Source organism: Phyllostomus hastatus, unplaced genomic scaffold (assembly GCF_019186645.2).
Source record: "Phyllostomus hastatus isolate PE091 unplaced genomic scaffold, TTU_PhHast_1.1 phas_contig_471, whole genome shotgun sequence".
NCBI classification, from domain to species: Eukaryota; Metazoa; Chordata; class Mammalia; order Chiroptera; family Phyllostomidae; genus Phyllostomus; species Phyllostomus hastatus.
This window is the reverse complement of record NW_025333887.1, coordinates 608,661-635,110: the sequence shown is the minus strand read 5'-3', so window position 1 is coordinate 635,110 and position 26,450 is coordinate 608,661. Positions and strand designations below refer to the sequence as shown.

Below are 26,450 nucleotides of genomic sequence, written 5' to 3'. Positions count from 1 at the left end.
GGGGAGGTGATCTCACTCCCCCGTCCCCTGGCTTCTCTGCACTCCCCTCCCCCTCCCCTGCGCGCAAGCCCGTCCCGCCCCGCCCCCGCCCCCGCCCCGGCGCATCGGCCGCAACAGCAGCTTCAGCATCGCAGATGCACTCGGGCTGCGGGTCCGAGGCTGGCGTGCTCGGAGGCTAGGCGGGTAGCTCCATTGGCGGCCGTAGCGCAGGTAAGGCGGGCAGGCCCTCTCTCTCCACCCGGCTGCGGCTGCGATACCCCCAGTCACCCGTCCCAGCCCTACCCAGAGGGGTGAGAGCAGGGAGCGCTGCTCTCCGTGGCCCGCGATCACGGGCGGTGCGGCCAGAGCCCCACCCAGGTGGCACCCGGCTCAGCCCTGCGGACTAGAGCAGGGCGGGGGAAGGAGGGCAGGACCGGAGCCCGACAGGTGAGGGGTACCTGGGCGGCGCCCAAAATGCCGATCTGGGGAGGAACACTCCGCGGGCGGGGGTGGGGTAGTCAGGCAAGGTCTGTGCTGGCAGGTGGGAGCTGAAGTTGGCACGTCCCTACCGGTGTGTGAGAAAGGGATCACGACGGGGCCTGATGACTCCAGATCGGCTGCCGTGGGGTGTGGCCCTGGGCGTGGCTGCCCCTCTTCCCCAGTCAAGGTCCCCGATCCACTGAAATTCGGCCACTAGCGTGGTAGGAAGGGAGGTTGGGTAGGCTGCCCCTGGCGCGGGGGGGGGGGGGGGGAGGGGAAGGAACCAGGCTGGGCGATGCCTGGCCCTCCGCCCCAAGGTGGGGGGGTGGCTTTGTTCTTCTTATTCTTCTTTCGAAACCCCATCCTGGACTCCCCAGGGTTCCCCTTCAAGACTGCACCAGGATCAGGGTCGCCTCCCTAGAGGCGCATGGTGCGCCTGGAGCCTCAGTTTCTACAGGCTCAGTTTCTGCAGGGTGCATCGAGTGAGATCAGCCTGGGAGCCCACCGGTGTGTGCCTGTGCACATGGTTGTCGAATGTGGGTCCATCAGGTCGAGGGGTGGGAGGGAGGGCATTATTGGCTCAGGGCCGGAGGTTCTGGAAAGCAAGATGCTTAGGTTAGGCCCTACCCCTGCCCACTGAAGGTCTTTTTGCCCTTTGCCAAGTCTTCCTACCTCTGTTTGGTTATGGGCTATTTCCCCCTTCCCGCCGCAGATTTTGGGAGTCTCTTGGTTGGCAGAGGTTGCAGAGTACCTACAACAACCTGCTGCCCCCTACAGGATATTTAGAGCCCCGCCCATCACTGCCTGTCTTGGGGAGGCAGCTCTAGAGCCATCTGCCCCCACCAAGGAGTGGGGTTTTGGCACCCCCCCCTCCAAGTAGGTGCCCTGCTTCCAGTTAACTCCACCCAGAAGGCAGGAGCTTCTGGGCAGCCCAGTGCCATCTCTGCTGACTCACGTGGCCCTGACAGTGAATACTCCCATCAGCCTTTCTCCCCATAAACTGCTTCTGAGCAGCTTCTTTCTTGTGCCCTGTGGGGCAGCTGGGGCAGGGGCCTGCCTGGGACCTCTCACCTCTGGCCGGCTCTTTACTGTAGACAATGGGATTCAGCTGGGCCTGGCCTCTCACTTGGCACAGCGCCCATACAGCACCAGCATGTGCACCCATGGGTTCCTGAGCCTTTGGGGCTCTTGGTCTTTTTGTGACCACACGGGGAACTCAGGTCAGGTCTGGGACCCTGGAACTCCCAACTCCTGGCCACTTTTCTATGTTGCATCCTAGTTTCGTTTTATACTTCATGTCTGTGTGTGTGTGTGATCCCAAAGGTGGTACATCTTATTGTGGTACACTTGAAATATACAGAAGAGAACAAAAGAAGTTAAGAATTGCTGGTGATCTGATCAGAAAGGGAGAAACCTACTTAGCGCACCCCAGTCTCAGTCTCCTTGTTTTGCTACCACCTGGTCATGAGAGGCTCCTCCCCTAGTGCCCAGACCCCTGCACAGGACCAAGTGAGCAAAGAGTGGGCACACAGCAGACTGAGGTGGCAGGGACCCCCTTCCTGTGCAGTAATGAGCTCCTCCCTGCCCCAGAACTCTGTGGCCCATGGGATGGGCAGTCATTCAATGGGCAGCTGCCTACTGCCAAGTGCCCGCTGGGGTTAGCTCCCGGCAGCCCATGGAAAAGCCAGGAATGAACCAGACTGACACTGTCTTCATCCTCAGGGGGCACACATTAGTTTTCATTTTTCCTTTATGACTATTCTGAAGGGAAAACAGATGCAGGGAGTAAAGAAGGGCCTTGTTCAAGGCCTACTCCAGTGGATGGCAGCACCCAGGCTGCAGCCCCAACAGCCTCTTTCTGCCACTGAAGTGGGTGCCTCCCATGGCATGTGCTTCCGCAAGACCAGCTGGGGAGGGTGGAAGAGGTAGCCTCTGTGTCGTAACCGCCGTTCCCCAGCCCAGTGACTCTAAACCACAGGTGGCAAACACAAGGCCCGCGGGCCAAATCTGACCCTCCACCTTGTTTTATTCAGTCTGACACCTTGTTTCTACCCGCAGCAGTGCCGAGCTCTCGCTTAACTGTTAAGGAGTAGGTACATGTATACAGTCCTAAAATTACATTCGGCCCTTTGAAGGCAACCCGGAGTCTGATGTGGCTCCTGGTGAAAACTAGTTTGACACCCCTGCTCTAGATCCTCAGTCTCTTCCCTGGCTTTGAGTCTCAGCCTTCTTGGCTAGCATAAGGGGGCATGGACTCATTAATCTCCAAGGTCCCTTTCAAGGCAAACAGTCCCTGGTGCCACTTCAAATGGCTGCAGCTGGAAAGAAGCAGTGAGGAAGCCTAGCCCAGCCTCCCTCTTCTGGGCAGTGAGGGCCATGTGGTCTTGCAGAGAGGTCCAGCTTCCAGGAGACCCAAGGTGAAGGAATGATGGAAGCTTTTCCCGATGTCCTTCTTGGGCTAAAGGTTGAAACAGCTCTGGGGTGAGAAGGGGGCGTGGGTGCCCTGGGCCCAGGAGGGGCATGCTCTGGGGAAGAATGGAGTACAAGTGGGAGTCCTGTGCAGAGATCGGCATCCCAGCCAACTGCCCTGCTCCACCAGGACCCCTCTGAATGCCCAGGGCCCTGCCCCACCCTGTGATTCAGACAATGGGGGAGGCAAGAGGTCTGAATCCCCTTTACAGGGTTCCCAAGCTGGCTGCTGCATTTGCCCTGCCTCCTCCTCCCCTGATTGGGAAGTTTGGGTTTAGGTCCCTGGGTGGGGTCCTGTGCCAATTCTGGACAACCACCTTCTGCTTCTCCATCCTCCTACTCTTTCTGTCAGTCACCGGCTTCTCCATGCGCCGCCCCCCCCCAGGCCATCACCATTCCCCTTCCTGCCCAGTTGGAGTTGCACTGTTAGGGGTGCACCACTCCTCTTCCTCCACTTGCCTCTGCCTGCCCCACCCCTCCCTGTAGGTGCCGTGGGCTCTATCTCTCAACTTCCCTTTTTGCCTACCGTCCATCTCTGCTCCTATCCCCTTCTGCCTTACCACGTCTCCCATGCCCTGCTCTGTTAAACTTGGCCCCTGCTCTGATCTCTGAGCCCAGCACACGTCCACTGGGCTCCATGACTTTGGGTTGGGCTCAGATCTCCACTGGGGGCCTTATCTGACCTGGAGGGTAGACAGGGGGTACCTGATGGTCCCCAGCAAGAGGACTGGGGGTGTGTGGAAGGTTAGCAGAGCCAGCCTGCTTTCTCCCCAGATTATCAACAGGATCTTTGTGGTTTCCTAAAGGTTGAAGAGAGGGAGGAGCCTGGAGGGTGGGGAACTTCTCCGCGGGGGGAGGGTCTGGACTGCTGGTCTTTCCAGAAGCTTTTCTTTGTCCAGTGCCCCTACCCAAGACCTCAGGAGCTTGCCTGGGTCCTCCTTATTCTCCCCAGGTCATAAAGCTACGAAGGGAGCACCCAGCCACTGTCCTGACACTCATGCCAGTCCTTGGCACTAAACCCAGTATGGACAGCTGTGTTGGCCTTGGATTGGGTGGAACAGGAGGGCAGCAGCAGCATCCTGGGCTTTGTGCACTTGGCCATAGAGGCCTTCTGAGCTGTCTGTCTTGATGTCAGCCTGGTGGTGGGGCTCGAAGGGAGGGTATGAAGCCCAAGAAGCCTCCTCACCTGAGCTCTCCGATCTAAAACATTCAGAGCCAGACAAACTGGGGGAGGACAGCAGGGCTGGAGGTTAGTATGGAAGGCGGCTTTGGGCGTGTTTTGAATGTGTGTGTATTCCTATTTGCATGTGTGGAGATCATATATCTGGTTGCATGTGTGCATTCGTGTGTGTTGGGGGGCAGAGTATGTGCACACAGATCCTTCTATGCCCACATGAGTCCCCTCAGATGCCCCTACTGGGTCTGTGCTAGGAAGGGGTGGGTCTGATGGCAGTGGCTGCAGAGGCTGGCATGCCTAGCTGCGCAATGTGGGGCTTCCCGTTGAGGGTTGCCCTCTGGTTCCTCCCCTGGCTGCCTGTGTTCATGCCTTAGGAATGCCTGGGATGACAGAGGCTCCATTGTCCACCCCCAGTCTTCCTGTGCCCCTCTGCCCTTTAACCCTTTGGGAGTGGGGAGCTCTGAGGGGACTGGAGGGGCCTGGCAGTGTCTGAGCCGTTTCTAGGCACCCGCCCCCTCCCCCTTGGAGCCAGGCATCTCAGGACTGGTGGATCTGAACAGCAAACTCAGAGGCATGGGGCTGGTACCTCTTGGTCCCTGCTGGACCCTCTTGCCTCTTCACTTTGTTTAGCATCTTCCCTGCATTGCCTGCCTGCTCTGTAGCCTTTGCTGCCCTTGAGTACTGGAGACAGGCCCTGCTAACCCACAGGAACAGGATGTACATTGCCCCTCTGGCCTGGGGTCTGAAATCCCCTTTGGTGCCAAGTTCATTCCTCAGGTCAGGGGTTTCTGGTCTCATTCAGAGTCCACTTTCCAGAGGCAGAGGAAGGGCTAAGAGGGGATGGGGGTGCAGCTTTTACTATGGGCATCAGTCTCCCCAACTGTATACGGGAAACTTGGCTGTACTGCTGGTATTCTAGGGGCCTGGGAGGCTGGAGTCTTGGCCCCTACTCCACTGGGTCTCAGTTTCCCTTTCTGCACAGGTAGTCAATACAGTCCCTAAGCCCTGACTGGAGAGAGGGACCTTCCAGGTATTTGAAGCCTCTTTGTGAGGGGACCTTGGGGCCTTTGGTTTCAAGAAAGGAGTCAGAGTGACCCAACATTTTGGATAATAGGAGGGGCCCAAGAAATCCACGCTGTCCCTGAGCTGAACAGGGAAAGAAATTTGCCTTCTCTTGGAGATTCCTTGGATGGGCGGTCGTTTAAAACCCAAGGCCAAGGGATAGGATGGTTTTTGCTCTGGGCTGAGGGTCACATTTTACTTCCCATGGCCTCATCCCAAGATTTCCCTCCTTGCTTCCCATATTTGCTTGCTCTCTGCCTAGCAAACAGGCCCTTCCCTAGGGCGCAAGACTGCTTGGAGGCCATTCTCATCCAAGCTCCTGGCCCTTGGAAACACATGTTAGGAAACCGAGTCCCTGAGAGATGAGCTGACCCCCAGAGGGAGCCTCTGCCCCATCTAGAACCCCACCCCTGGTGAGCATCAGAGCCAGCTCTGTGACCTTGGACACAGTACTCTGTTCCCTGAGCCTCAGTTTCCTCATCTGTAAAATGGGGATAATGATAGCACATCATTCCCCAGGGCAATTTTAAGGATTAAGTGGGTACGTGTGTAAAAGTATCCCTGTGTATAAGAGCCCCTGGCATGTGGTAAATGCTACACATGAGTTTATTCAATAAAATGGGGCAGCTGAATGACACAGGGATGGGGTGCAGTGTAAAGAAAAACTGTCTCTGCCACCGATGGTGAGATTCCCCCTTCCTTCCCCAGTGTAGGCTGTTCTCTTTGCTCTTCTACAAAGGGTTAACCTCTGTCCCACCCCTTCCTCATCCTTTAAGGAGAGTGGTCCTTTACAGGTAAGCTGTGGTTGCCTTGGAGACCTCAGCCTTATAGGGGCTTGAGGGTGTACCTTGGGTTGAGGAGGGGAGAGGCAGGGAGCACAGATAACACAATAGTCCTTTAAGACTTCTGGGCCCCCAAGTACCTCTGGGGGCTCCCACCCATCAGCCTCCTTTATGTATTATCTAAATAACCCATTAGGCTGCAGCAAGCTTTCCTCTAGGCTTCCCTCATCTCTGCCAGTGGAGGGAGCTGGGCTCCATCTCCATGGAAACCCGCCAGCCACAGCCTGGCGGGGAGGGAGAGAAGGAGCCTTAAAGGAACATAGTGCATGTGATGTAGGTGACACCCACACCCTCATATACACACCGACAGGCTTGAAGGGCCCTACCAGTTCTGCTGAGGAGGCATCCCAGGCATGGGTGTCACCACACATGACCCCTAGGCCTAGAAGTATGCAGACCTGGTACCCACACTCTGACCATCACACACCTGGGGCGCTGAGCTCCCAGTCCTGCCCCACTCAGGCCTGCCAGGTCACAGGGCACTGTCATTCCCAACAGACACTGGGCTGGAGGACCTTTTTGTTACTTATCCCTTTGGCAGTTGCATTTTCATCAGATGGGAGGGGCAGAGAGGACTCAAGGCAGGGTGTGGGAGCTGGCGGGCGTGTGTCCAGTGAGCACATGCAGGGGGCCCTTAAAGGGGTGTGTGTGTGTTTTCAGGGAAGAAAGCAAGCCACCCCAGTCTCAGCCTGACTCCATGTCCTTTCAAGTTTTCCCCCGGCAGTGGATAGAGGCAAAGGAAAGGAGTGCCGGGGTGTGGCCAGGGTTGGGGCTCCTTCTGGGGTCCCACTGAGCTCCTCCCTGCAGGCTCCAGTGGGCCTGACCTCACCGACCTCATCTGTTTCAGTGCCTGCCACGCCCTTTCTCTTTGCCAGCCTGAGTGGTGTGTGAGGCCCCGGGGGAGGATGAGTTCCCAGCTGGACCCACTGAGGAGCAGCCTGCCTTTGTCGTGCCCTCCCCCAGTACAGTGGTGGGTTTATGTAGTGGGCACACATGCGGGAGTGTGCACTGACACTCACTATTGTGCCTGTGGACTCATGGGCATCCCCCTGCCAGCCAGGCAGCTGCTCACTCTGTCTTAGCGGCAATCTTGGAAGAATCTACCCTGGTCCTCTGGGTGTTTCTCTCTTCCCCTCTAGGTGAGGTGGGACCTCCACCTGCTCCCTGAGGGCCAGCCAGCAGTGGCCCATTCATCTTGTCTTTTACTAAAACACCCTGCTCCAATGCCACAAGTAGCCAGGGACCTGCTGCTCTGTCTCTGTCATTGTTGTTGTCATGGGCTTTGTCTGTCTCTCTGGTGCTGGCTCACAGCGTCTCCACTCCACCCTGCTCTTTAGTCCAGCCTGACCTACAAGCCCAAGAAGACCCCCTCCTCTGACTCAGGTCCATCTCTTCTCCTTCCCCACCCCTTGCCTGGCACGTGCCCCAAGGATCAGGACACAAAGGAGGCATCACTAGGCCTGTGTGTATTCACATGCATGCACACACACAGATACACCCCTCACTCTTCTTGCTTGGCCACTCTTCATCAGTGCTTTCTGCAGTTGTCTCCCACCCTTGTACTTCTTTCCCCTCTTCTCTTCCTTTCCTTGCTGCCTGAGTCTGTGCCCTGGATTTTTTCATCTTGATTACTGTGGTGGTCCAGCATCTGTCTTTGTCTTCCATTCCCTCCCCCAGCCCCACTTCTCAGCCTCTCTAGCTCCCTCCTGCCTCTTTCTCGCCCTGTCTGTCACCCTTCCGTCTTCCCCAGTCTGCCCCACCTTCACAGACATGGCCTTGGCTCCATCTGTACACCAGCTTGTGGAATACACCCCCCTCCCTTGCCCCTGGAGGTGCTGATGGGGGTAGGGGGCCTGCTGAGCTGACAACCTGAGCTGCTTGCTCTGTAATTGCCAGAGGAATGGTGAGAGATCAGAGACCCAGAAGCAGTGGGAGGAGAGGAGGCAGAGCCCCCTCCCAGCTGTCAGGGAGCTTCTCAACCTGGCTCCTGCCTGTCTCTGAGTGCCCGGGGAAGGTGGCGAGCTGGTTCACAAATACCAGGAGACTAAAAGAGGTTGATGTGAGACTGTGGGGCATTGGGATGGGGCAGAGTGGGAACCAGGAAGTTGGCAGTATCGCATTTCCCCTGTGTATTCCCCCAGGGTATACATGCCACACCTCATTTGGGAGCCTAGATTTGGAGGTCAAATGGAGGAGCTGGCATGACAGGGAATGTCATTCCAGCAAATGGAGTATAGAAAGGTCCTTCTTTGAGCGCCTTTTCTCTCTTCTCCCTCCTCTCCTCCTTCTAAAACCAGAACACTCAGAGCTCCCAAGGCTGCTGTTTGATCGCTTGCCCTCTGATCTGAGTCTCCTACTGCTTCCTACAGGCCTTGAAGTTGAGGCCAAGGCCGCCTGAGGCCCACCCTGCTTGCACTGGCTTTGTGGGGGAAGGTGGGGGTGGAACAGGTCTGCTGTTGCTCCTCCCTTCTGGGCCCCAGCTCAGCTCCTGAAAGTTAGGAATTGGCCTTGTGTTTGTGACTTCCTCTCCTCCAAGTCATCATTCCCTTGGCCTTCAGTCCATCCATATTGACCCACTTTAGTACTTCTCCACCTCCCCCTGCGGCATTGGGTGGGGGAGTATGAGAGCTCCAAGCTGACTGCTAATCACCACCATCCGCTTTCCTTGCTCATTCCCCAGGAAATTTGTATTTGTCACTCTTCATGGGTCACCTTACGCAAAACCAATTTGTGGTTCCAGATTGACTCCTGACGGAATCTAAGTGTCTTAGCACAGCATTCCAGGCCTCCCCACTCACCTCTCTGGCATTCTGGATGAAGCTTGGTCCCCCCCTTGATAAGGTCCTGGCTGGCACAAGGAGGATGCCCAGAATGGACTTGGTGAGGGCATCCACATGCAGGCTCCAGCCTCCAAGTTCTCAGCCACCCAGCATCCTGCTGTTGCCACTCTTGCACTTTTGCCACTTGCCTTTCTCACACCTTTTCCTGTTTGGAGTCAAAGTGGTCTGTCTTCTTGGGAGTCTGTTTCCTCTTCAGGAGCTGAGCCTGCCAGACACTGGAAATGAGTCAGAAACACTGTCCCAGAACTTTTCCTGACCCTGGTTTGGAGCAGCTGGAAGTGGGGAGACCACAGTTGCCTCTTTTGCCCCCTGGAGGTCTGAGGGATAGCAAAGAGGTGCTTCCCTCTTTCCCTCCCTCCCTCCTGTCACTTCCTGAGGGCAGGCTTTCTTCCCCCTTGTTTTTTAAAAAAAAAACAAACACCAAAATGTTGAGGAGGAAATGTATCCTCCTCAAGCCCCTTTTCTTGCTTTCCTGTCTCTACTTCCCAAGACCTCCACCCCCACTATCTTTTGGGGCCTGAACAGCATTCAAGGATCAGTAGGCTCTGAAACCCATTAGCAATGAGACTGCAACAAGAGTTCCTCTCCCATACTTGTGTATGCACACAGAAATAGCAGATGTGAGGATACAGTCTACACAGATACAGACACATAAGAAGATACACACGTTCCTGAGTGCAGCCCCCTCCCTGAGAAGGCACATACAAATGTGCTCCTGCATGCACACACAGCCACATAGATAATGTGCACATTTGTCTACATGCAGATCCACATCCACACTCATGCCCACAGGCACCTGCTTGCTGGCACATTGGGAGTTACACAGGGGGCAACATGCACAGAGTGGCCTGTGGCATGCCCAGGGGAGCTGATTGGGGCAACAAGCTGGTGTTGGAGAGGCAGTTGATGGGGAAGGCAAAGATAGAGAGTAGGAAAGGAATGGAAAGCGACTTGGAGGCCCAGCCAGTGCTTAGTCTTTCAGAAGTTGGGAGAAAGGGAAGGATGGGGAAGGCCAGCGGCAGGCGGGGCTGGGGGCGGGGCCAGGAGCCCGGCTCGCCCAGATGTTAGTCACTAACAACCGTCCGTTCTCTTTTCTCCCTCACCTTTCCCTTCCCTCCTCCCCTCTCCCAGTGCCCCCACCCCAAGCCGCCCACCAGCCCCTTTCCCTCTGGACCAGAGCCTGAGCCAAGTCGGGCCGGCTGTGCCGCGCCGGCGCCGCCGGGAAGATGGCCGTGGCGCTGCGGTACTTGTGGCCTCTCCTCCTGTGCAGCCCTTGCTTGCTCATCCAGATCCCCAAGGAATGTGAGTAGCTGGAGGGAACCTTGGAGCCTTGCCTCCCTTCCCTGCCGCTCTTGGCTCCTCTTTATCTTCTAACTCCTCACCTTCTCCCAGTTCTGGACCCTCACCCCTCCTTTCTCGGGCATGGAGTGGGCAGGAGGTACTCAGGATGTTGGATACCTCTAAGAGAGAACAGGAGGGAAGGCACGGGGTGTGTCAGCACCATGGACAGGGAACAGAGGTGCAGGCAGGCTGGGGCTTTTTCAGCACCGTGGACAGCGGGTTCGACGTTGGACCCGCCTCCTTGGGTCACCTCTGTGCTCTCCCTTGACCCGTCCCACCCCTCCACAACCCCCCTCCCCCAGGGGTGTGGCAGTCGGGAGAATGGAGCTGTCCCCAGTGCTCAACAAGCTTGTGCAAAGGCCTGGATTCAAGTCTAGATTTCATTTGACGGATAATTTCATCTTGAGTCCCTGTAGCCTGTGAACTGAGATAGGAAAAGATACCTTGCAAAAGCTCAGCAAGTTTCTGGATCCTAACAATTTGATGTGTAGTTATGTGGTGGGTCGGGGGGTGGGGCTGCTGGAGCATTACACTTGTGGGGAATCACAGGTAGGTGTGGGGGTGTTTGGGAGTGTAGCTAGAGGTTTGTCACCGACCATGAGTATTTGTGTATGTTTGTAAGTTAGACAGACTGTATATTTGTATGTGTGGATATGTGTGGCTTTGATTGACTAAGTGTGGGTCCTCAGTGTGATTCCTGAGTGTGATTTTGATTTCCTATATGAGTGAGCTTGTCAGTCAGCAGAACTGTTACTGGTCAAGTTTGTGAAGGTCTGTAGGTATTTGACTGTTAACTTTTGATTGTAGTGGGTCTTGTGTACATGTGAGTGGGGCCACATATGAGTACCTGTTTGTGTGCGGGGGGTGTTTTACTGGGATGGTCTTTTCTGCTGAGTGTGAACAGGAGATGCAACCACTGCTGTAAGTGGCTGTTGGGCTTCAGTGAGGGACGTTTCACAAAGTAACATTTATGTATCTTGAGCCTGCTCCCTCCACAGCTCTAATCCCTTCTCTCTCCCATCTTATCACCTTTGTCTCTGAGCCTGGACCTGGAGGAGGTCAGTGTCCCTGAGAGATGAGCTGGGGGCTAGGATTGATGAATGGGACAGAGGCCGAAGGAGGTGGGCATAGAGGGCACTTGGCACTGGGCGGCAGTGAGGGTCTAGAGGAGGTGGCAAGAGGCTGACAGAACAAAGGTTGGAGTGTCCCCATAGATACACACATGGAGGTCCATGCAGTCACGCCTATGTGGATTCCCCCACCTACAGATGGACATGGATGCATGCGTGCATAGACACAGATAAGCCACCTGTATCCAGCCAGGCACAGAGATACAGAAGGGACAGACACCTGGAGAGGGCCCATAAGAGGCACACAGACATGCATACATATGCACACACACAAAAGTGAGGGGTGTACACACAAAGGAACAATCATCCACACAGATGCAGAGGCAGGTATATAGCATGTAAACTGAATGCAAATATGCACATACACAGCCTTCGGATGTGCTCTGGCAAGACACACCCCTGTACAAGTACACTGGTGGACATGGACAAACATACTGCAGTACACCCTGGGGCATCCACACATGTGCCCAGTCTCACACTTTTGCACATTCACACACATGTACTCATCCTACTTCCATCTCCATCTCCTCTCAGTTGCTTTTCAGGTCTTACCCTGGGCATCGGCCCACCCTGCTACCACACAGGCTGGGCCATCTAGCGGCTGTGTCTTGAATGGAGAGGCAGGGAAATTTTGGAGAAAGGCAGGAGTGAGGAAAGAGAAGTAGGCCAAAGACCATGGCAGTTCCAAGGCTTCCCTGGCCACTGGCTGGCACTTGGTATTAACCCTGATGCAATATGGCCTCCACCTCAGGCTCAATCCCCAGCCATTCCAGGCCCCTTTGTCTCTTCCTGCTTTCTCCACCCAGTGAGTTTTTCCCTACCCTGTAGTCCCTGTCCTCATCTCTTGCTCTTGGGCTCCTGCACTGGCCCCTCCCCAGCTCAGGGCTCTCCCTGCAGTGTCCCCAGGGAGCCTCCTCCTCTCTCCTGGGGACTCTTACACTGAGGTCTTCTGCAGACACAAAGCTTTCAGAAGCAGCCAACTGCTCCCTTCCCTGCTCTGCCTTCCCTCCCTCTCCCCACTCCACACAGCCACCCTGGCCAGTGCTGGGCTGAGTCCTGCAGCTGAGTAGTGGCTCTGGCCTCAGCCCCAGGGAGCTTGGTGGCAGACTGGGAGGAAGGAAGGGGAGAAAACGAAGGCTGTGTCAGCCCTGAGGGCAATAGAAACTCAGATACAGCTGGGCCTTTGGGAGGGTTTCACAGGGAGGGGGCAGCTGGGTTCTGAAGGCTGGGCCTGGGTAATTGAAAACACTGAGCTTTACTAATTGGATTAGGAGGGAAGTGGGCAAGAGCAGGGGAGGGTGCAATGGCTGTCGGCTGTCTGCCTCCCAGCCTTCCCAGGCATCCTGGGTGGGGTGGGGGTCAGTTCTGCAGGCCTTGCCAGGGAGATGCAAGTGTCTATCCAAAGTGGACTCCTTATTAAGGCACCAATTTTCTCTCCCCTTGCCCTCTGGGGTCTGGCTCCCCTTGGGCATGGCCCTACTCCTGAACTGGTGATCTGGGCTCTGTCCTGTCCTGGGTCTTGACCTGCCACAGCTCCAGCCTGTCATGTGCCTCCCTGGCCGTTATACCACCACAGCCTCCTCTCCCAAACTCCCCTTCCCGAGGTGGTCTGCACATGCTCACTTCTTCCCCTGCCATCAGGCCCCTGCTGGGGCTGTGTGTCAGCATTTCTCTCCGCTTTCTTCCTTGCTGCCTGGATTTCTCAGATGAAGGATACCACGGTAAGTTGGGCAGTAAGGTGGGGGAGAGTGGAAGTGTGTTCTGGAAGGTCAGGGAGGGAGGGAGGGAAAGAGGGGGTGCCAGCAAGTTTCCCCCCCTTCCCCTCTCCCTGTGTGCCATGTGAGCTGCTGGTTGCTGTCTTTTCTGGCTCTTGGGTCCTCGTCTCAAGCTGGAGGCCCAGCTCAGCCTCTCCTGCTCCTGCTGTCTCACCTGTGAGGGCTTTGTTCTGTCACTGCCCTGGCCTGGCTTGTCTCGCTCACTCTTGCTATTTCTTTCTGGTGCTCTGATCTCTCCCTGTGTCTTCGCTCTCCTTTCGCTCTGAGGGGTTTGTCCTTGGTTTCTACGTTATTTTTTAGAGAGAGGGGGAGGGAGGGACTAAGAGAGGGAGAGAAACATCAGCGTGTGGTTGCCTCTCACATGGCTTCCACTGGGTCCCTGGCCCGCAACCCAGGCAAGTGCCCTGACTGGGAATCGAACCGGTGACCCTTTGGTTGGCAGTCCGGCACTCAGTCCACTGAGCCACACCAGCCAGGGCTGTATGTCCTTGGTTTTTTGTTATCTCTCTCTCTTTTTTTTTTTCTTCCACACACTGCCTCTCTGGCTTCATCTCTCTCCTTTAGGCATCTTTATAGCTTTTGTTGCTCTTTTCTCAGTTCTGTCTCTTTGTACATTTGTTCCGTATCCCCTTCTGTCTCTTCATGCCCCACATGCCTATGGTCAGGCTTGTTGGTTTCTGTAGCTTATTCAACCTCTTCCTCTATCCTCATGGCCCTGGAGACTCTAGGGGCTCTTCCAGACCCTGCTTCTCTCATGGTGGCATGGGGGTTGAGGGTGTGGTGTCATCCTTACCACTACTCTCCCCATCCTGTCCCCAGTGATGGAGCCACCTGTCATCACAGAACAGTCTCCACGGCGCCTGGTTGTCTTCCCCACAGATGACATCAGCCTGAAGTGTGAGGCCAGTGGCAAACCCGAAGTTCAGTGAGTGGCCTTCATCCTCGAAGCCATATTGTTGACTGTTGACCTCAATCTCTAATCCTCACACCTCCCAGGCCTCCCAACTTCTTTTCCTTTTTTTTTTTTTCTACTTAGCCTAAGACTAAGTATTGACACAGGCGTCTTTTTTAAAAAATATTTTATTTATTTATTTTTAGAGAGGGAAGGGAGGGAGATAGAGAGAGACAGAGAAACATCAATGTGCGGTTGCTGGGGGTCATGGCCTGCAACCCAGGCATGTACCCTGACTGGGAATTGAACCTGCTACACTTTGGTTCGCAGCCCGCGCTCAATCCACTGAACTACACCAGCCAGGGTCCAACTTCTTTTTCTTTTAATATTTTATTTATTTATTTTTAGACAGAGTGGAAGGGAGGGAGAAAGAGAGAGAGGGAAACATCAATGTGTGGTTGCCTCTTGTGTGCCCCCCCCCCCCGAATGGGGACCTGGCCCACAACCCAGGCACGTGCCCTGACTGGGAATTGAACCGGCGATGCTTTGGTTGCAGGCCAGTGCTCAATCCACTGAGCCACACCAGCCAGGATGCCTCCCAACTTCTGAGCCCAGAAGCCGCAGATCTCCCTCATCACCTTTTGTCCTTGCCCTACCCTGGCCTATCCCAGGGGCCCCTGGCTGCTATTGCCCTTGCCTCTGGCCTATTCCAGCTCCTGACCCGGGTTCTAAGGCCTCAGTCCTCTGAGTCCTTTTCTGCCCACAGGTTCCGCTGGACTCGGGATGGCATCCACTTCAAACCCAAGGAGGAACTGGGTGTGACCGTGCACCAGGCACCCCACTCTGGCTCCTTCATCATCACCGGCAACAACAGCAACTTTGCCCAGAGATTCCAGGGCACCTATCGCTGCTTTGCCAGCAATAAGCTGGGCACTGCCATGTCCCACGAGATCCAGCTTATGGCTGAGGGTGCGAGGCATCGCAGGGATGGGAGAAAGGCCTGGGGCACATGAGAAGGTCCCTGATGAGGTCTCAGGGACCTTGTGTGGGAGCTTGTGGGCTCAGGCTTGTTGGCTGACAGAGTGTGTGGAGGGTTGATTCTCTGCCTGCATTGTCCCTCCCTCTTGCCTGCCCTGTCTCTGTCTGAGTCATTGCCTGGGCTTGGGCTTCTGTCCCCTTTCCATCTCTGCAGTCCCATTTCCTTCTCCACCACCCTTTGGTCATCTCTCTCCACTTCGCCCACCATTCACTCTGTCTCCTTCCCTCTGCTTCCCCTCCTCCCCCCTTCCTGTTCCTTCTCTCCATCTCCAACCTGGCCCCTTTGGCTCTGCCTTTATCTGTGTCACCCTTTCCCTGGGGTTTTCCCTCTACATTACATCCTCCTTGAGCTTTCTGCCTCCCAAGCTTGCTCCTCTCCTCTCTCTGCCCCTCTGGTTACCTTGGGAACTGTTGCCATGGTTTCTGTGTCAGGATGATGGAAGGGTCTGTGATTCCTGCATCCCTCCACAGCTCCCCTCCCCCACTGCTGCACCTCAGCATCCCCCCACCCATCCTTGTCCTGTCCTGGGGGTGGGAGCTGAGAATTGTGGAGGGTTAACCCTTTACAGCCATCTGGCCTGTCCATCCTCTCTTTCATGAAGTACCAGTCTCAACCCAGAGCCCAGAAAAAACCCGAAGCCTCTGCCTCCCTTTATGTGACCTTCTTCATGGCTGGTCCTCTCACACTCATGGTTATTCCTCTACTTTTCCCCTGCCTTAGCCTGTCTTGATCAGGAAGGGAGTTGGGACCCATCCTGCTGGCCTCTCTGTCTCTTCTAGGTGCTCCCAAGTGGCCAAAGGAGACAGTAAAACCTGTTGAGGTAGAGGAAGGAGAGTCAGTGATTCTGCCTTGCCACCCTCCACCCAGTGCAGAGCCGCTCCGGATCTACTGGATGAACAGCAGTGGGTGCCCACCAGGGGCTGCTACCTGGAGTGGGGGTGCCAGTGGGCATGTCTTCCTGGACTGGGGGGAGGGTCCTAACCTCTGCTTCTTTGCCCCCCACCCCCACAGAGATCTTGCACATCAAACAGGATGAGCGGGTGACAATGGGCCAGAATGGCAACCTCTACTTTGCAAATGTGCTTACCTCGGACAACCACTCAGACTACATCTGCCATGCCCACTTCCCTGGCACTCGGACAATCATTCAAAAGGAACCTATTGACCTTCGTGTCAAAGCCAGTGAGTCCCAAAGGCTCTGACATACCCCCACTCCTCTCTGACCTTCAGGCCTGGTCCATTGCCTAGATAAAAGGAGCTCAGGCTTCTTCGAGAACAGTTTGGCTCCCACTTCAACCCTGCCCAGACCCCTTCCTAGGTGGCAAGAGCAGAGATAGGGTCCTCCCTTTAGCAGAGGAGAAAACTGAGACCCCAGGGGCTCATTGAAGTGCCCAGAGTCACCCACTCCCTTGCTCCTCACAGCCAACAGCATGATCGACAGGAAGCCACGCCTTCTCTTCCCCACCAATGCCAGCAGCCATCTGGTGGCCTTGCAGGGACAGCCATTGGTTCTGGAGTGCATCGCTGAGGGCTTGTGAGTCTAGGAGCCCTGGGTCGGGTAGGGCAGGGTCTCTGTCAAGGGGTGGGACTCAGCAGCCCTGTCCTCTCTCTTTTCCACTCTCCTCTTGACCATGGCCCTGGGCAGCCCCACGCCCACCATCAAGTGGTTGCGCCCAGGTGGCCCCATGCCAGCCAATCGAGTCACCTATCAGAACCACAACAAGACTCTGCACCTGCTGGACGTGGGCGAGGAGGACGACGGCGAGTACCATTGCCTGGCTGAAAACTCACTGGGCAGTGACCGGCATTCTTACTATGTCACCGTGGAGGGTATGGTGCCTATGCTGGGCTTGACCCCTGCCCCATTGCAAGGCTCCCAAAAATGACCTCTGGGGACTACAGTCTTCAATGCCCACCCTCACAGGGAGGGGTGTGGAGGCGGGGGTTCTAGGCCATGAGAAGAGCTGGCTGTGGGCTCAGGGTGAATGTCCTCTTCCTCGAAGCTGCCCCATACTGGCTGCACAAGCCCCAGAGCCATTTGTATGGACCAGGGGAGACTGCTCGCCTGGATTGCCAAGTGCAGGGCAGGCCCCAACCAGAGGTCACCTGGAGAATCAACGGGATCCCTGTGGAGGGTGAGAGGGCCTTGGGCAGGGGCAGGGAACGTGGGGAGCCCTGGAAAATGGGAGAGGAAGAGGAGGGTGAGAAAGGGTCTCAGTGTGGCTTACTGCTCTGCTCTGGCCCTCCGGCCCACCTGCTGCATGCACAGAGCTGGCCAAGGACCAGAAGTACCGGATCCAGCGTGGAGCCCTGATCCTGAGCAACGTGCAGCCCAGTGACACAATGGTGACCCAGTGTGAAGCCCGAAACCGGCACGGGGTCCTGTTGGCCAATGCCTACATCTACGTCATCCGTGAGTGCCAGCAAGCGAGGCCTGCCTGCCTTCCCTTCTGTGCCTCATAAACCCCAGTCCATCCCTGCAACTTATCAAACATGGCCATGGGGCCAACTCAACCAGCAACTAGTTTGTCTACCACAGCTGCCTTTCTTCTCTCCAGGGCCCTCACCCCATCTCTCATCTCTTGCTTATCCTCACAACAGCAGGGCAGGGGATGTGGAGGAAGGGCAGATGAAGAAGTAGCCTCAGAGAGAAGTATGGCCCATTCCATGTCATCCTGACCAGGATGTGCCCAAGGCCCACCATGGTGGCTCCTCTCTGAGAGCCTTGGGGAAGGTGGGGGTTGGACTAGGAAGGTTGTCAACAAGGGCTAGACTGTCAGTGGGACCTCAAATAATTGGTCAAACTTGGGTGGCTGGGATAGGGAGGCACATCTGAGGCAGAGAGAGGCTCAGCCTGGTTGGGCCTGAGCTGGGCAAAGGGAAGCCAGATGGACAGGGCTTCCCTGCCCAGCCCTGAATCTGCCCCCTGTGCTGTTCCCTGTGACTCCTCCTCCTCCAGAGCTGCCAGCCAAGATCCTGACCCCAGACAACGAGACTTATTTAGCCGTTGAAGGCAGCACTGCCTACCTTCTTTGCAAGGCCTTCGGAGCCCCTGTGCCCAGCGTCCAGTGGTAAGTGCCCCCACCCCAGCAGGGGTGGTCTAACCCATCTTCTGGCCTAGGAAGCCAGGGAGGGCGGGGGACACATCGGTGGGGTCTGTGTCAGGCCCACACTGCTTATACTAGGCTGGACAAGGAAGGAAGGACCGTGCTACAGGATGAACGCTTCTTCCCCTACACCAACGGGACCCTGGGCATTCGAGACCTCCAGGCCAACGACACAGGATACTACTTCTGTCAGGCTGCAAATGACCAAAACAATGTTACCATTGTGGCGAACCTGCAGGTCAAAGGTTAGGTGACCACCTCCCTGTGATGAACACTTCCAGGAGGGATGGTCTCTAGAGGACACCAGAGTGACCCTTCGTTCCCCTCATTGCCCTCAGATGCCACTCAGATCATACAGGGACCACGGAGCACAATCGAGAAGAAAGGCTCAAGAGTGACATTCACCTGCCAGGCCTCCTTTGACACCTCCTTGCAGTACAACATCACCTGGCGCAGAGATGGTCACAGACTTCAGGAGCTTGGGGACAGTGACAAGTGCGGGCCTAGCCCCAACCAGGGCTCAGTGGAAGGGGGTAGTGTGGGAAAAGCAGAATGTCCAGACCTCTTGGTCTTATCCGTGGGGGGAGCACCCCTGCTTTGAGGGAGAAAGTTCTGGCAGGAGAAAGAAGGGAAGGAGCAGAGCACAGATGGTAGAAAGTGGTGGGTCCACTGGGAGCATAAGGACAAGCATCCCTTCTTCCCCTTCCCACCAGGTACGTCATAGATGATGGGCAACTGGTCATCAACAGCCTGGATTATAGCGACCAGGGCAACTACAGCTGTGTGGCCAGCACAAAGCTGGATGTGGTGGAAAGCAGGGCAGAACTCCTGGTGGTGGGTGAGTCCTAGGGTGGTAGCAGGCGGGTGGCCTGGAGGCATTGGGGGGCACAAGCCTTCGAGCACAGGGGCCTAGATTCACATTACAGGGCCCTTTTGAGCTGAGGGTCGGGTCTTCTGGCTCGAGCATGGGCCTGAGAACCCACCCTCTGTGGCCTCAGGAAGTCCTGGGCCCGTGCCTCAGCTGGAGTTGTCCGATCGTCACCTGCTGAAGCAGAGCCAGGTTCACCTGTCTTGGAGACCCGCTGATGACCACAACGCCCCCATTGAGAGTAAGAGGCCTGAGCATGATGCCACTGCTTCCCCGACTGCCACCCCTAGCTAGTCCTCCCTCGGAGCCCTGGCTTGGTGATTGCCACCTTACTGGGGCTAGAGGTTCCTCATGCAAGTCCAAGAATACCAGTTGCCTTGGGCACTCCCTCGGGGAGAGCCAGACTTGTACCCCCAATACCCCTTCCCCATGCCACACACTGATAACTCTTGAGCATTTGCTTCTTTTGGCAGAGTATGACATTGAATTTGAAGACAAGGAGAGGGCTCCTAAGAAATGGTACAGTCTGGGCAAGGTGCCTGGAAACCAGACCTCCACCACCCTCAAGCTGTCACCTTATATCCACTACACCTTTAGAGTTACTGCCATCAACAAATATGGCCCTGGGGAACCCAGCCCAGCCTCTGAGACTGTGGTCACACCTGAGGCAGGTGAGCCACCTGGGAGGGGGCCTCAGATGCCAGAGTCCCTAGGCTCTGTGAGGAGGGCTTGCAGAGGTGACTGTGCCCAAGGTCCTCTGCTTTCAAGTTTCCAGGAGCAGCTGAGGGGCAGGGTTCCTTCAGGGCCATTGGCTTTCTAGGGCCAGAGCGGGCCATTCCTTCCTTGGGCCTCAGACTTGGTCCTGTTGGCCAATGCCTACACCTATGTTGTCCATGAGTGCCAGCAAGCGAGGCCTGCCTGCCTTTGCTTCTGTGCCTCATAACCCCCAGTCCGTCCCTGCAGCTCACCAGGCAAGGCCATAGGGCCAACTCAGCCAGCAACTAGTTTGTCTACCACAGCTGCCTTCCTTCTCTCCAGGGCCCTTCACCCAATCTCTTGTTCACAACAGCAGGGAAGGGGGTGTGGGGTCCTCAGCAGGAGCCTACAGCATTGATGTGTTAACAACACATTACTTTCCAGCCCCTGAGAAGAACCCCGTGGATGTGAAGGGGGAAGGGAACGAGACCAACAATATGGTCATCACTTGGAAGGTGAGGGGGCCTAGGCTGAGCTTACCCCTGGACATCAGGCCAGGACCCACATGTTTGCTGCTCCCCCTGGTTATGCTAAATACCAGAGGATGACTGGGGATGTGAGGCTGGGTCACGGGAGGGGGCTGCTCTTGGCTGACCACTTCCTCTTCTGCTCGCCCCCTGCAGCCACTCGGGTGGATGGACTGGAACGCCCCCCAGGTTCAGTACCGTGTCCAGTGGCGCCCTCAGAGGGTGCAAGGGGCTTGGCAAGAACAGATCGTGAGCGATCCCTTCTTGGTGGTGTCCAACACCTCCACCTTTGTGCCCTATGAGATCAGGGTCCAGGCCATCAACAGCCAGGGCAAAGGCCCTGAGCCCCAGGTCACCATTGGCTACTCCGGGGAAGACTGTGAGTAGCGGGTGTGGGAGCCTGCATGTGCCTTCATAGCCTACTCCCCTCCCACTGTGCACCCAATCCCTACCTCTCAATAGTGCATTTCTTAGGAGTAAGAATATTGTTTTACTCTTACGTAACCAAAGCGCCATTATGGAAGTCCAGAAAGTTACCATCGATATATTTCTCTAGTTGACAGCTGATATTCCAATTGTATCAATCAGTGCTGTCTTTTTCCCCTGTCCAGGGTCCAGTCCAGGATCCCACATCAGGTCTAGTTGTTTCACTGCTTTCCTGCCCTTGAATCTGGAATATTACCAGATGTTCATTTTGATCACCTGGTCAAGATGTTCTCTAGTTACTCATTCCTGTAACTACTGTTTTCTGCCTTTGCAACTAACTAATAAACAGCCTGCAGGGAGAGACCCTGAGACCATACAAATACCCTGCCCCTCTAACTGCCTGTCCCCCACAGAGCATCCAAATCCATCTTCTCCCCCAAGGGAGGGCTCTGGGCTGGCCTCAGGATGCCACAGGCCCTCATCCATGTAACTGGCTGTTTCCAGATCCCCAGGCAAGACCTCAGCTGGAAGACATCAAAATCCTCAACTCAAGCACCGTGCTGGTCAAGTGGTGGCCTGTGGATCCAGCCCAGGTCAAGGGCCACCTCCGAGGATACAATGTAAGGGTCTAAAGTGTGGAAGCTGGGGTGATCCCCAGGGTGAGGTGTGAGGCCATCAAGAGTGAGAAAGGATTGGAGATGGGCCTCTGCCACCTGTCAGCTGCTCTTCTGGAGGTCCTTGGGTTGTAAGGAAAAGGTTTCCTTTGAGGGCAGCAGGTAGCAGGTACCAGAGATCCCTGCTGGATGTCTTCTGCCTCTATGGGGTGTGCTGTCCACCTGCAGGTGACGTACAGTTGGGAGGAGAGTCAGCAGAAACACAGCAAGAATCAGGTCCACAAAGGCCATGTGGTGGTGCCCGCCAACACCACCAGCACCACCCTGGGTGGCCTGCGGCCCTATAGCTCCTACCATCTGGAGGTGCAGGCTTTTAACAGCCGGGGACTGGGGCCTGCCAGCCAGATGACTTTCAATACCCCAGAGGGAGGTGAGCTTTGCACTCTGCACCCCTGTCCCAGCCCCTCTTCCCTGTCCCAGAGTGAGCCTGGGTAAGGACCTGCTGCTTGTCTCTGCCCTGCAGTGCCTGACCACCCAAAGGCACTGCACCTGGAGTGCCAGTCCAACACCAGCCTGCTGCTGTGCTGGGAACCTCCAGAGAGCCCCAATGGTGTGCTTACTGGCTACGTGCTGTCCTACTATCCGTGTATGTATGTTGCAGGGCCCAGAGCCCCAGCCTGGCCTGACCAGGAGAAGGAGGGGAGCAGGGATGGGGATAGAGCTGTCTGTCAAAGCTGACTCCCCCCTTCCCTGTCCTTGCAGTGGGTGATGGGAGTAAGGAACAGTTGTCCTTAAACCTTTCGGACCCTGAGCTACGGACACACAACCTGACCAACCTGAGCCCCCACGTGCGGTACCGCTTCCTGTTGCGGGCCACCACGAAGGAGGGCCCTGGTGAGGCCTTCGTGCAGGAAGGAGGCACCATGGCCTTATCTGGTAAGGTGGAAGGGCTGAGGAGGCCCCACCAGGCAGCCAGGCCCAAGAGGGTGAACCTTGAGCTGCCTCGAGGTCCCATACCTTCCTGTCGCTCCCCAGGGACCCCAGATTTTGGCAACATCTCAGCCATGGCTGGCGAGAATTACAGTGTGATCTCCTGGGTCCCCAAGGAGGGCCAGTGCAACTTCACATTCCAGATCTCGTTCAAAGCCCAGGGTGGTGAGCACAAATGGGGCCTCTGGGGGGAAAGGTGCTCTGGGTCTAGAACAACTGGGGGTTATGTGGAGCCAGGGTGCTGCCTAGCACTTCCATTTATCCCCATGGACCTCTTGTCCCTGCAGATGAGAAGACGCCCCCTTATCTCCTGCCACAGAATGTCAACTATAGCCAGAAGACCTACACGCAGTGGGACTTGCAGCCTGATACTTACTATGAGATCCGCCTGTTCAAGGAGACGACGTTCCTGCACCAAATGGCTGTGAAGACCAATGGCACTGGTGAGGCCCCAGGGAGCTTCCTTCTGTCCCTGGCTCAGCAACCACTGCCCCAGGCCACGTGCCATAACTCCTCTCTTCTTCCAGAATCTGGGTGCCCCTTGGCCCAAGACAGAGAAGTCCAGGGCCCTGAAATGGCCCATTTTAGTAACCTTCTATTTTAACTGTTGCTAAGGCAATCATTTTGTCAGAAAGCCTTCCTTCCTGCCCCGTTCTCCAGACAGTCCCCCTCATGCGTCAACTGCATGCACACCTCAGCCCTAGGTCATCACCCCCCACTGGGCCTTCTGTTGTCTGTGAGCCAGGCCTGCCCCTGCCACTGCCCATTCCTTGAGGGCAGAGGGATTGTGACAAAAGTGAGGCCTGCCCATGAGGCCATGAACCTGGGGGCACAGGCTTGGGCAGAGGGTCTGCAGTGCCCAGGGGCTCTGTCTCACCTGGGACTGGGCTTCTCCCCACCAGGCCGAGTGAGACTCCCTCCCCCCGGCTTTGCCACTGAGGGCTGGTTCATTGGCTTCGTCAGCGCCATCATTCTCTTGCTCCTCATCTTGCTCATTCTCTGCTTTATCAAGCGCAGCAAGGGTGGCAAGTACTCAGGTAACCCTGACCCTAGGCCACTCTATATCCCTTCCACAAGTCCTCCCTGGTCCCTGAGCCTCAAGCAGGATGGCATGAGCATGTTGGGGGCAGGCAGGGGACTGGAGAAAATGGCAGCCAGGCCTGTGTAGGGTGAGTGCTACCCCCTTGAAAGCTTCCTGGCTTCTGAGAGCTGCTGATATGGTGCTGGGGGCACTCAGAGCACAGAGGGAGAGCCTTACCTATGACCCCTGCTGGGGGATGGGGCCCAGTGTCCAAAGACAGGCTGGGGCCGGAGAAGAAGCCAGCTCTTCTCTATGTGTCTTCAGTGAAGGATAAGGAGGACACCCAGGTGGACTCTGAGGCCCGGCCAATGAAGGATGAAACCTTCGGAGAGTACAGGTGAGCTGGGGGTAGAAGCATTGCCAGCCAACTTCCCAGCACCACCCTTGCTTTCATATCTGACCCTGTCTTTCTCTCTTCCCTGTGCTGCTGGGTGACATCAGGTCCCTGGAGAGGTAAGGCAGGGGTGGTGGGAAGATACTGTCCAACCCCTATGGCAGGGACCCTCCTGTGGACACTGTGCTTGGGAGTGCCACTGGCCCCCACTCGCCAAACTGTGCTCCCCTAGCCTTCTGACCTGGCAGCTCCCTGTTTCAGAGACAAGCCAACACCTCCAACTCCAGTGCACACTGACACCCAGCTTCTAGGCCTGCCTGTCACCTTCCTGACTACCCCTCTCTGAGATCTGTATGGGCTAACAGCTGGATAGGTGCTCCTGTCTGGCTCACTTACAGGCAAGCAGCCAGGGCCCATGAGCACCCCAGGCTTCCTCCATGAGGCCAGCGTCTGTCAGCGCTTGCTGGGCTCCACTGGGAAGCCTCCCACTCCCTCTCACCCTCTGTCCCTGCAGCGACAACGAAGAGAAGGCCTTTGGCAGCAGCCAGCCATCCCTCAATGGAGACATCAAACCCCTGGGCAGTGACGACAGCCTGGCTGACTATGGGGGCAGCGTGGACGTCCAGTTCAATGAGGACGGCTCCTTCATTGGCCAGTACAGCGGCAAGAAGGAGAAGGAGGCAGCAGGAGGCAACGACAGCTCAGGGGCTGCCTCCCCCATTAACCCTGCAGGGACCTTGGAGTAGTGGGGTCCAGCCAGGCAAGGTGCAGCCCAGGGCCGGGCGGGCCACAGTGGAGTCAGAGGCCAAGACCCCCACAGCCAGCCCGATGACTGTTCTGGGCCTCTGACCTTGAGACTGAGGCCCCTTCTTGTCTCCAACAGGCCTTACCCCACCTTCTGGCCCTGGGCCAGTGGGAGGCTTCAGTTGGGAGCAGAAGAGAGGAGCTCACTGCCTAATCCCTTTATGACTACCCACACCCCACTTTATTGCCAAAACCCAGCTGCACCCCTTGTTGGGCACACACTGCTTTGCTCCAGCTCGGGGGCTGGCTGATCACTCACACATCAGGAGCCTTCAGGTGCTGCCTTACCAGCCTTTGGGCAGACAGAGGCTGTGGTGGTCGGGGAGGGGAAATGGAGATGGCCCCAGAGGGGTCTCCCAGATGCTGCCTGGTGGGATCTCTTCAGGACCAGGATTGGCACCTTCTTCCCTGGCCACTTCTTGGCCAGCCTGGCTGGGACTAAGGATAGAGTTTGGCCACCATCTGCTCTCTCTCCTTTGCCATCTCTGCTCCAACCGGGATGGGCACTGGGTAAACTGACCATGGGTGCAGAGGAGGCCATGCAGAGAGCCCAGAGCCCCCACTTGCCAGTATCACCCTCCCACTGCCCACCCCACCCTGCGGCTGGCTTTCAGGAGCTCCATACACACGCTGCCTTCAGTACCCATCAGACAACATCCAAGTGGCCTCCATCACTGCCAGGCTGTGAGGTGGGCACACCTCTTTCCCACTGCCCCTGGTACCTGCCTCTCCCACCTGCTACCACACTCTAGGACCCCTTAGCAGCCCTGCCACCCCCCAGTCTGAACAGTTTCCTTCCTCAGCCTTCCCCTCTGCCCACCTTGGGAATGTAAATACACCGTGACTTTGGAAGTTCCTACCCTTGCCCTTTCCCCATATGCCACTAGTGTGTAGGCAGATGTCTGAGTCTCTAGGTGGTTTCTAGGTTTTATAGCAATTAGCTTTGATGATCCCATCCCAGGAAAAATAAAAACAGACAAAAAACAAAACAAAAGGAAAGATGGGTTCTCCCAGCTCTGCTGTGCTCCTGCCAGCAGCCTCTGTCTTCCTGTCTGCCTTTGCTTGGTCTGTTGATGAGCCCTTTACAAAAAACAAAAATATATATATATGTACATAAATATCAGAATTATAACAGGCAAATAAAGACCTGGAAACAAAGAGGAACTGTTGTCATTTTACAGAGCACGACTTCCCTGCCAGCTCCCTCATTGCTTGCCATAGGCCAACTCATCCCTCCCTTTCCAGGGTTTGCTGCCGGCTCCTCTTGCACCTGCTGGCCTCCAAAGCAGCTCTGGTCTATCCCCACCATTGGATTTCTCATTCCCACAGTGAGGCAGGTGCTGGAGCAGAGTATGGCCTGGGCCCATGAGCGTCTTCCTTGTTTAACATGACAACCTTTGAGTGCCCATCTGGCTCCTGGCTTCAATACCCAGAAGGAGTAGACGTCCCTCAGTGCCCAGCCCTTGAAACCAGTATGCACTTTGAATGGCTACACATAAACCTCAAGTGGACCCTTGGGCACTTAGCCTGCCTTGGGAACTCCTGAGTCAGTATGTTCCTTGGCTGTCCCAGGTGAGGGCCATGGAGCTTTTCCTTCCCCCCGGCCTTTGCAGGCCTTTGTCTCATTAACTGAGTGAGTATAAAGCATCAGAAGAGAATTTGTTTCCCCACCATCAAATCTGTCCCTGAAGCTCTGCCCTCCCCTGGCCCAGCCCCTGTGGGTGAGCCTCAGTCCATTGAGGTCAGCCCCTCTACCTGGGCACCAAGTCCCACCCCTGTGACCCACTCGAGGACTGTTCTGCTGCGATTTCCTTCTCTTTTTCTGTACCTCTCATTCTTCTGTTCCTTTTGGTCAGTCCCATGGGCAGAAAAACGTGCTGTAATAGCTCCTGTCACTGAAAACACTCTTAACTGCATACCCTTCCAGATCTTGCCCCATTTCTCTGCTCCTGCTTACAGCAATCCCCTCCAGACTTG

The 26,450-nt window shown here is 56.1% G+C and overlaps 1 protein-coding gene across 4 annotated transcripts; it reads left to right on the top strand.

The window, feature by feature from the left end:
* The first annotated feature begins 90 nt into the window (after window positions 1–90).
* On the top strand, window positions 91–25,618 carry L1CAM (L1 cell adhesion molecule). Of its 4 annotated transcripts, none has more exons than XM_045845492.1 (29): window positions 91–210; window positions 9,981–10,151; window positions 13,027–13,041; window positions 13,915–14,020; window positions 14,754–14,956; window positions 15,806–15,928; window positions 16,038–16,208; window positions 16,449–16,560; window positions 16,672–16,856; window positions 17,030–17,161; window positions 17,296–17,439; window positions 17,986–18,097; window positions 18,212–18,378; window positions 18,472–18,628; window positions 18,847–18,971; window positions 19,132–19,242; window positions 19,475–19,672; window positions 20,142–20,212; window positions 20,381–20,603; window positions 21,155–21,270; window positions 21,493–21,694; window positions 21,788–21,910; window positions 22,027–22,200; window positions 22,300–22,419; window positions 22,542–22,697; window positions 23,157–23,291; window positions 23,600–23,672; window positions 23,777–23,788; window positions 24,184–25,618. In XM_045845492.1, the coding sequence occupies exons 2-29, from the start codon at window positions 10,076–10,078 to the stop codon at window positions 24,413–24,415; spliced, it is 3,774 nt and encodes a 1,257-aa protein (XP_045701448.1). In that variant the 5' UTR covers window positions 91–210; window positions 9,981–10,075; the 3' UTR covers window positions 24,416–25,618. The 4 variants fall into 4 exon arrangements, with proteins under 4 accessions (XP_045701448.1, XP_045701447.1, XP_045701449.1 ...); XM_045845491.1 differs by lacking the exon at window positions 91–210 and adding an exon at window positions 550–680; XM_045845493.1 differs by lacking the exons at window positions 91–210; window positions 13,027–13,041 and adding an exon at window positions 550–680.
* The last annotated feature ends 832 nt before the right edge of the window (window positions 25,619–26,450 follow it).

What these genes read in the sequence shown, in the direction of transcription:
- L1CAM (XM_045845492.1), top strand. Translation starts at nt 10,076, where the DNA reads ATGGCCGTGGCGCTGCGGTACTTGTGGCCTCTCCTCCTGTGCAGCCCT. An exon ending in TGTGGTCACACCTGAGGCAG is followed by an intron (nt 19,673 to 20,141) that starts GTGAGCCACCTG and finishes ATTACTTTCCAG; the next exon opens with CCCCTGAGAAGAACCCCGTG. An exon ending in ATATGGTCATCACTTGGAAG is followed by an intron (nt 20,213 to 20,380) that starts GTGAGGGGGCCT and finishes CGCCCCCTGCAG; the next exon opens with CCACTCGGGTGGATGGACTG.